The sequence below is a fragment of the Nanorana parkeri genome, unplaced genomic scaffold (genome assembly GCF_000935625.1).
Source record: "Nanorana parkeri isolate BGI_ZX_2015 unplaced genomic scaffold, ASM93562v1 scaffold53, whole genome shotgun sequence".
Lineage (NCBI taxonomy): Eukaryota > Metazoa > Chordata > Amphibia > Anura > Dicroglossidae > Nanorana > Nanorana parkeri.
In genome coordinates this window covers 1,708,894-1,718,948 of record NW_017306321.1, presented here as the reverse complement: position 1 = coordinate 1,718,948, position 10,055 = coordinate 1,708,894, and the positions used below count along the sequence as shown (strand labels likewise).

The 10,055-nt window shown below is 49.2% G+C and overlaps 1 protein-coding gene across 1 annotated transcript in view; it reads right to left on the bottom strand.

Moving 5' to 3' along the window:
• Window positions 1–2,911, bottom strand: part of FKBP1B (FK506 binding protein 1B) — a 56,504-nt gene extending 53,593 nt beyond the window's left edge. The window contains exon 1 of the mRNA XM_018575533.1: window positions 2,807–2,911. Coding sequence (XP_018431035.1) covers window positions 2,807–2,843 — 37 coding nt within the window. The 5' untranslated portion in view covers window positions 2,844–2,911. The remainder of the gene's footprint in view (window positions 1–2,806) is intronic.
• Between the last annotated feature and the right edge of the window lie 7,144 nt (window positions 2,912–10,055).

Here is a 10,055-nt window from a genome sequence, read left to right as displayed (position 1 = left end):
AGAGAGAGAGATAAGAGAGAGAGATAAGAGAGAGAGATAAGAGAGAGAGATAAGAGAGAGAGATAAGAGAGAGAGATAAGAGAGAGAGATAAGAGAGGGAGAGATAAGAGAGAGAGATAAGAGAGGGAGAGGGAGAGATAAGAGAGAGAGATAAGAGAGAGAGAGGGAGAGATAAGAGAGAGAGAGAGATAAGAGAGAGAGAGAGGGAGAGATAAGAGAGAGAGAGAGAGGGAGAGATAAGAGAGAGAGAGAGAAGAGAGAGAGAGAAGAGAGAGAGAGAGGGAGAGAGAGAAAGAAGAGAGAGAAGAGAGAGAGAGAGAGAAGAGAGAGAGAGAAGAGAGAGATGAGGGAGAGATAAGAGAGAGAGGGAGAGATAAGAGAGAGAGGGAGAGATGAGAGAGAGGGAGATAAGAGAAAGAGAGAGAGGGAGATGAGAGAGAGGGCGATGAGAGAGAGATAAGAGAGAGAGAGAGGGAGAGATAAGGGAGAGAGAGAGAGAGGGAGAGATAAGAGAGAGAAGAGAGAGAGAGAAAAGAGAGAGAGAGAGAGATGGAGATGAGAGAGAGGGAGATGAGAGAGAGGGAGATGAGAGAGAGGGAGATGAGAGAGAGGGAGATGAGAGAGAGAGAAAGAAAGAAAGAGAGAGAGAGGGAGATGAGAGAGAGTGAGAGAGAGAGGAGAGAGAGAGATGCACACTAATAATAATAAAACCAGTGGTAATAATAATACAGCAATAATGATGCTGCACTCAGACCGGGTACAATGCCCTGCCAGGGTACAGCTACATTGTGCATCCTCGTGTGCAGAACACATACATGCAGTACATCAGGATCTGCTTAAATTGCATGGAGATGATATAAAATCTTCTGAGCGTGGTATAAAAAATGCCGGCGTACACGCAACAATGCATGCTCGGTGTTTACAGAATATGTGTTTTATGGGGGACACAATAACATCCATACCGTGAAACACGTCTGTTGATGTATACAGGTTTATGCTTAGCGTGTCCTGTACTCTGAAGCAAAGCATACAATGACGGTTGATGTAAAAGGTTCCATTGCTCAGGAGAGGTCGGCTCTCAGTCTATGGAACTGATACAGATAATGTACATTGTAATATATGACTGAGGTGAGGTACAATACGTGGGAATACTGAACTGGACATGTATTGTATGATATCCACATAGAATAGCGTGTACAATGTACATATAAAGTATATATAGGGATTGTATAGGACCATATACTGTATAGGGATTGTATAGGACCATACACTGTATAGGGATTGTATAGGACCATATACTGTATAGGGATTGTATAGGACCATACACTGTATAGGGATTGTATAGGACCATATACTGTATAGGGATTGTATAGGACCATACACTGTATAGGGATTGTATAGGACCATATACTGTATAGGGATTGTATAGAACCATACACTGTAAAGGGATTGTATAGAACCATATACTGTATAGGGATTGTATAGAACCATATAGGGATTGCATACTACATATACATACATTGTATACAGATGGCAGGGTCTGGGAGAAATGTATGGAGCACATGATAAAGCCTGACACACGCCATGTATATGACATATCACTGATGTATAGAGACAGATGGGACCTGGAATTCTGCTTCCTATATGGATGTCAGTGGTCCCTACGCTCGCCGGCTGTGCCTGTATCTGTGTAATGCTGAGGTGATTCTCAGCACTGATCTACAAAGCAGCGAGCACGTCTGTGTGTGCAATGCTCCTCGCCGGAGGGATCGCGTCTGTGTGTGCAATGCTCCTCGCCGGAGGGATCGCGTCTGTGTGTGCAATGCTCGTCACCGGAGGGATCGCGTCTGTGTGTGCAATGCTCCTCGCCGTAGGGATCGCGTCTGTGTGTGCAATGCTCGTCACCGGAGGGATCGGGTCTGTGCAATGTCCACGGCCGGAGGGATCGGGTCTGTGCAATGCCCACGGCCGGAGGGATCGGGTCTGTGCAATGCCCACGGCCGGAGGGATCGGGTCAGTGCAATGCCCATGGACTGATCTACAATGCAATGATCATGTGTGCCCCGGTCTATAATGTGATGCTAAGGACCATACAATAGCAGTGATGTATGATGTATGGACCATGCGTGTACAGTGCCCAGTCTGCTCTCTGAGTATAGTACTCTAGCACACCATGTGAAGGGTGGTGCTCAGTAGTATGGTGGAGTGCCATGGTGATGTCTCGGCAATGTTATGGTTTGTACTATGTACTCAGCATGGTCCAATAATACTCAATACAGACCGATGGTACAGCTCTGACCCTCAGTACCGGTCTAAGGACTGCAATGACCGTCAGAACCGGTCTGTAATGCAATGCTATGATCAATAACATTCCGGATCGGTCCATCATACAATATCCAGATCAATAAAACTACCATAACACTAAGGACCGGTCTGTATACACGGGCGATGGTCATACAATGTCAGTACCGGTCTGTACGCACATGGGTGATGGTCATGCAATGTCAGTACCGGTCTGTATACACGGGCGATGGTCATACAATGTCAGTACCGGTCTGTATACACGGGCGATGGTCATGCAATGTCAGTACCGGTCTGTATACACGGGCAATGGTCATACAATATCAGTACCAGTCTGTATACACCGGTCACGGTGGGTACCGGTCGGTTCTGGTCTATAATGTGATCTCAGGGTCTGTAGCAGATGTACAATGTGATGACAGCTGTCCCCGCACATTGCTCAGTACTCCGGAGCTGTGTGTGGTAGGACATGGGTGCACACTGCGGATGGAAGCGGACACAGTACCGTCTCCGGGGGTGATGGTCTCGATCTCCACTCCCATGGCTGAGCTCCGCGCTGCTCCTCTTCCTCCCGCTGTATGGCTGGCAGGCTCTGTGCTCGGCTCACCGGCGCTCGGGGCTGACAAGGCTCACCAATGGCGGAGAGGCAGGCGGATCATCAGCCAATCAGATTGTATGGCAGGGTCTACAAGGATCTGCATGGAGGGGGGATGACAGGGGCTGCATCTGCATGAAGGGGATGGCAGGGTCTACAAGGATCTGCATGGAGGGGGGATGACAGGGGCTGCATCTGCATGAAGGGGATGGCAGGGTCTACAAGGATCTGCATGGAGGGGGGATGACAGAGGGTGCATCTGCATGAAAGGGGGATGGCAGGGACTGGATCCGCATGGAGGGGATGGCAGGGTCTGGATCTGCATGGAGGGAGGACAGGGACACTAGATCTGCATGGAGGGGATGGTAGGGTCTGGATCTGCATGGAGGAAGGACAGGGACACTAGATCTGCATGGAGGGGATGACAGGGACTGGATCTGCATAGGGGGGAGGACAGGGACACTAGATCTGCATGGAGAGGGGATGACATGGGCTCGATCTGCATGGAGGGGATAGCAGGGGCCTGGATCCGCATAACGGGGGGCTGGCAGGTGCTACATGTGCATGGAGGGGTGTCAGGGTTTGGATCTGCATGAAGGAGGGGGTGGCAGGGTCTGCGTGTGCATGGAGGGGAAGAGAGAAGGGGACTGAATCTGTATTGAGGGATGACAGGGGTTAGATCTACATGGAGGGGGAAGAAGGGGGCTGAATCTGGATGGTAGGGAGCTCCTAATGTGATGACATTGTGCAGGTGACAGGTCCTCTTTATGGAGAACTCCGGAGTCTGTCACCCCCGCACTGTGCCCGACCTTCCGCCTCCCTGGCAGGACAGCCACCCACCTGGAAACCGCGCGGTCACATGACCAGAGACGCTGAACGTTGTAGGAGATACAAAGTAACAAGATTCACACTTTTGTATTCATTGTCCCCCCTTCATCGGTGAATCCGACACTCCCGAACATTCACTGCCCAGGAATCTCCCAGCTGCGTGAATGTTTTAAATGACGGCGATTGATTCACCACCACCAGTGAATGTTTGCTAAGGGTCACATGCACTGCTTTATAAATAAACTCCCCATTATCCGGCACTCTCAAGCAACCGGCAACCAGGGGTCTTAAGTAGGGATGCACCGATAAAGATTTTTCGGTATAGAGTACGAGTATCGACACCGGTGCTTCCGCTGGTTGATTTTGTCACGGGGTGGGGGGGGCCTGTAATTGAAACTGCAGCAGAGAGAAATCAGGTCTCTTCATAGACAGGGCTGCATGACAGAGCTGCGTAAATCTCCGGAGTGGATGGACATAAAGACAAACCCTTGGCAGGCAAACTAGCTTCCATTGAGAAATGAAGAGCAGGACTGACAGCTCAGCACCGCACATTACAACGGGAGATCATTGGGGCTCTGCTGGTCATGTGACAGCCGTCCTCTGCACTATGATATGATTGTTATATTGTCACTGTGTCCCCTCGAGGAAGGTACCCTGTGTGGCTCCGAAACGTTGGCTTTATCAGACGCATTATTACTACATCTGCACCTTGAAAGACTGAGCGCCGGTGACTCTTCTTCCATTGTGCAGTAGCTTAGAACGTCCTGGAGCCCGAGGATGACCATGACAGACACGCAGTTACCAATAGCAATGCAGCGATTCCTCCTATGACAAGTGTCCTTTATATTGGTGGGGACGGGATGGGTTGGTTGGTGTTGCTCACTTCCACAATGTACCACTGGACTTTTTTCACCCAACAAACTGGAAAGAAATATTAAACTTTCAAACCTTCTCCCATCATGAATCCAGAGCAAACAAATATTAGGGATGTACCGATATATTGGCCGCCGAAACATAACGGCCGAAAGTGCCACTTTTGTGCCGATACAGCGGTGCATCCGTTCTTTCCCCGCTGGGCGCGGCTCTCTGTCCCAGCGGGAGGAAGAGAAAGTGACAGCGGGCCGAGCGCTGCGGGAGGAGAGCGCTGTGAGCGGCCGGCGTCTCTCCTCCCACACCGCTCAGCCTCCTATCACAGTCCGGCAGTGTGTGGGCGGAGACAGTCCGCGCTGTCACAGGAGGCTGGGCTCTCCTCTCGCACCGCTCGATCAGCCTCCTGTGTCAGCGTGTCAGAGAGGAGAGCACGGTACAAGCAGTCAGGGATCAGTGATCGCTGAGTGTTTGTACTTAATTGAGGTAAAAATTTTCGGTTTCAGCCTGACAATTTTTTTTATTTCGGTTTCATTTCGGTTTTGAAATTTCCATTTTGGTGCACCTCTAACAAATATACATCCCCCAGCAAAGTATTACTTTACATTTTTGCTCAAGCACTTACAGTCATCATGCTTCTGAACAGCTCCAACTCTCTCAGCTCCAATTCCCTGAACTTCCTGTCTAGGGACAGAGCAGACTACAGCAGCCGTCCATCTACAAGCTCAGGAAGGGAGAGGATGAAGAAGGAGAGTCTGTGTATTTGTAGGTTCGAATCCAGGTCAGGTCACTATCTGCAGCACTGAGGGTCCCTGGTCGAATCCAGGCCAAGTCACTATCTGCAGCACTGGGGGTCCCTGGTCGAATCCAGGCCAAGTCACTATCTGCAGCACTGGGGGTCCCAGGTTCCAATCCAAGCCAGGTCACTATCTTCAGGACTGAGGGTCCATGGTCGATTCCAGGCCTAGTCACTATCTGCAGCACTGGGGGTCCCTGATCGAATCCAGGCCAGGTCACTATCTGCAGCACTGGGGGTCCCAGGTTCCAATCCAGGCCAGGTCACTATCTGCAGGAGTCTTTATCTGCACTGGTGGTCCCAGGTTCGAAGCCAGGTCACTATCTGCAGCACTGGGGATCCCAGGTGCGAATTCTGGCCAGGTCACTATCTGCAGGACTGGGGGTCCCAGGTTCAATCCATGCCAGGTCACTATGTGCACTGGGAGTCTTTATCTACACTGGGGGTCCCAGGTTCGAAGCCAGGTTACTATCTGCAGCACTGGGGGTCCCTGGTGCGAATTCTGGCCAGGTCACTATCTGCAGGACTGGGGGTCCCAGGTTTAAATTCTGGCCAGGTCACAGTCTGCAGCACTGGGGGTCCCTGGTCGAATCCAGGCCAGGTCACTATCCGCAGCACTGGGGGTCCCTGGTCGAATCCAGGCCAGGTCACTATCTGCAGCACTGGGGGTCCCAGGTTTTAATTCTGGCCAGGTCACTGTCTGCAGCACTGGGGGTCCCTGGTCGAATCCAGGCCAGGTCACTATCCGCAGCACAGGGTAAAGATTTGATTTGCCCGGAGTTCCTCTTTAAAAACCTTTTGACTTTAATATCACTTTAAACCATAAGGCTCAGCACACAGCCCGGCAAATGGACATTTACACGTGGAATGGTGTTATTTAACCCGGGGGTCTCTGTGAAGACAGCTGTGGGGTCTTCTGATACATGAGACATATGGTCAGTGGTGTAATGAGGAGATCGGGGAGGTGTCACAGTGCAGATTGGGTATCACACTGCTTAGAAATGTGACATACAACACCGCACACCATGAATATCACTCTTCTTGAAGCAGATCGCTGGCAAGTTACAATGAACCAAACTGTAAGCTAGAGGAACTGGAGGTTCATGATAACAAATGGGTTTGTGAATCTGGGAAATGAGGACATAAAGGGGCGCACTGATCAATGATCCTGCAAGAAACTCAACCAACATTTGACCAATCCTTCACCTAATGTCAATGGACAAAAATGAAGATAATTTGCATATTCCTTGAACGGGGTGTTTTCCAGTCTTATTTTGGGTGTTGCTCGAGTTCTCTGATTTATTTATCTTTTGCATACATTAGGAGTGCTAATATGCATATTGATTGGGGTGACTTACTCACCCAAAATCCCTGTTTTTTGTGCAATGTCCTCAGAGGTGTATCTGCAACAAATTTGTGCCACTGGCACCCTGCCCACCTCCTGGCAACCAGTGATGGATGGGACGCTGGCCTGAGCATCCCAGATAGCTAAGAGCTGGATGGGGAGATATGTAAGGGCCATACACATCTCCCTGCCAAATGACCAAATATATTGGTGGCTGGTCACATGACTATACATATTGGTGGCTGGTCAAATTACCATATAGACTATATACAATATACACTACATTGCCAAACGTATTGGAACGCCGGCCTTTGCATGCACATGAACTTTAATGGCATCCCAGTCTTAGTCCATAGGGTTCAATATTGAGTTGGCCCGCCCTTTGCAGCTATAACAGCGTAATCTCTTCTGGGAAGGCGTCCATAAGGTTTAGGAGTGTGTCTATGGGAATGTTGGACCATTTGTGAGGTCAGGTACTGATGCTGGACGAGAAAGCCGGGCTCGCCGTCTCCGCTCTCATTCATCCCAAAGGTGTTCTAACGGGTTGAGGTCAGTACTCTGTGCAGGCCAGTCAAGTTCCTCCACCCCAGAGAAGCGTGATTCCTCACTCCAGAGAACACGTCTCCACTTCTCTAGAGTCCAGTAGCGGCGTGCTTTACACCACGGCATCCGACTCTTTGCATTTTATATATATAATACATATTATAAAGAGAGAAGAGTGCTCCATTTTCATTCCAGCAGAGTGCGTGTACACATTCAGTTTAATACCACCAGTGGGCATGCTCCATCTCTCTCTCTGCTTTCAACATAATTGGTAAATCTAAAGGAAATTGTAAAGATCACAATCACATTGTAACATGTATGGCCAGTGCAAGACCCTTTGTGAAGACAATCTTTTCATAATCTTCCTTGAGCTGACTATGCAAGTTACCTCTATAGGAGACCGGGCAATTATAGGCTGTGATGTACAGGGCCAGCTAATGACTATGGGCAGCCTCAGTGATGTGTATCTCAGGTTAGGGCCTTTTCCTAAACGTAGAAGAATTCTTATCTCCAATTTCTGAATAAGGTGATATAAAGAAAGACCTGATGGCATTTCCTGGGGATTCCATTAGTGTGGTGAGTAACAATGAAACCTCTGATAACCTGACAGATGAAATGTTAGCCAGTTAATAGAAAAATGCCAGCTCGGGTTCTTGAGAATACTCACTATAGGAAGCTGAAAGCTTTATCTGGTGCTGCAGGTCCACACAGTTCAGGTCACTGTTTCAGTTAAAGAAACCCTGTCACCAACTTAAACAATTGCAGGTAAAAGCTCAGAAATAAAGAATTTTAACCACTTCAGTACCAGAGCCATTTGTTTTCACTTTAGGCTCAAAGATTAGTTAAACCCCCCCTGCAGAATTATATATTACCTGACAGCAGAGACCGCGGAGAATAAAATGTTAGTAGTTACAATATATGTCACACAATACTCTATATGTCAGTAAAAATACAGAAAACTTTATTATAATCCAAGTCCACACATATTATAATCAGGGCCAAAGCCAGGTGTCACCCAGTCTCTAGACCGGGTGACACCCCACCGTGTCGTCATTGCGCATGCGCAGACATCTGATTGACGCCTGCCGGTGGCCATCTTGGTGCTGGACGCCGGCAGAGGGAGGAGGGGATGTTCACCGGGATGAGGTGTGCCGCCGGGTCCCCTCCTCTCTCCTGACACTGTCGGGCTCTGGGTCCATGACCAAGTACCCGACTTTTTAGAGGGGGTAACAACAAACTGACTGTCAGTCATTTTGGTATCACCCCCTCCAATGATGGCACCCAGGTGCGGGCAGCCCCACCCCCCCCCTGTGACGCCACTGATTATAATCCCCAGTTTTTTTGGTAAACTATAAAAGGTGAAGTTGTGCTGAGTAAATAGATACCAAACATATCAAGCCTTAAAATGGCATGTGCCTGTGAAACGGTGACAAACTGTTCTCTTCACATTAATTTACATTCGCCGTGTTGTTTTCCTCATCTGTAGATAACTGCACAGAGCTGTAAACAGGCTCGCATGGCCGCTGATGGATTCGTCAATTTTCGTCCCTTCGTTCAAAAACCCCAATAAACACTCGGACTGCGCGACATGGATTTTTTGGAGCCCTTTTATTAAACCAATAGTAAATAAAAGTAATTCACCGGCACACACTTGAAGGGTTTTTAAAGTATTGATATGTTTATTCAATACCCAATGTCACATACTGTCATACGGTGCTAACATTTCGGGTCCGCACAGTGATCCTTACTTTCATTTACTATTAGTGTTTTGCACGGCGCCAACCGTGTGGTCACCTGGGCACCACATATACCTTGTGGTTTTGAGACCGTGGCAGTGCGAATGGGATTTGGACTTTTATTAAACCAAACAACTTTAACAATAACCAAAGTAATAAACCAAATAATATATGCAAAAAATACATGTAAACGATGGTTGACCTGAGAAGGGGTCTTTGTGTGCCCAACTGACCAAAAAGGCCTCTCCTAACACTCCACCCATGTCCCCAGCCACACCACAACCAGCTCGAGGACACTTACTCCTTCTGGGTTCCCAAGGGGTCAGGCCCCGCCCTTTCCAAATCCGGACACCAACAGGGGGAAGCACCCATACCAGCTGAGGGCCCCCCATTTCTTTAATCAACTCCGATTTTGTAGACCCCCCCAAAGACCCCCTAACCCGCCAAGCTGCCGTGACCAAAAAAAACCTCCAACCCCCATAACCCCAAGATTCAGGGAGGCAATCGCTGGCTGTTTACATTCAAAGCTGATTTCCCGTTTGTGCGTGCCCGCCTAGCGGCAGGCACGAGCGGAGCAGGGTGGGACGTTTAATTACAACGGCCGGACAGCAGGTGGTTAAAGTAGTTCAGCTCATTCTTTTTAGCAGCTCAGCTCCTCCTGCTTCCCCTCCCAGCAGTTACCCTACAGTTCCGCTCCCCCCTCTAAGCATTGGTTCAGCTGTTCAGCTCCTCCTCCCAGCAGTAACTCACCCTGTGCTCACTCTCACAGCAACTCATCTCCCAGGCTTTGCCTCCCAGCAGTCCCCCTGCTCCTCGTACCAGCATGGATTCTTCAGTGTAGCTCCCCTTGTTCCCTTTCCCAACAGTGACTCAGCAGCTCAGCTCCCCCTCCTAGAACTATTTCAACAGCTCACCTAGCCCCCCCCTCCCCAGCAATCTATCAGCAGTTTGACTCCTCCTCACAGCAGTGACTCAGCAGCTCAGTACCCCTGCTCCCTCCTTCCAGTAGTGACTCAGCAGCTCAGCTCCCCCTCCTAGAACTAT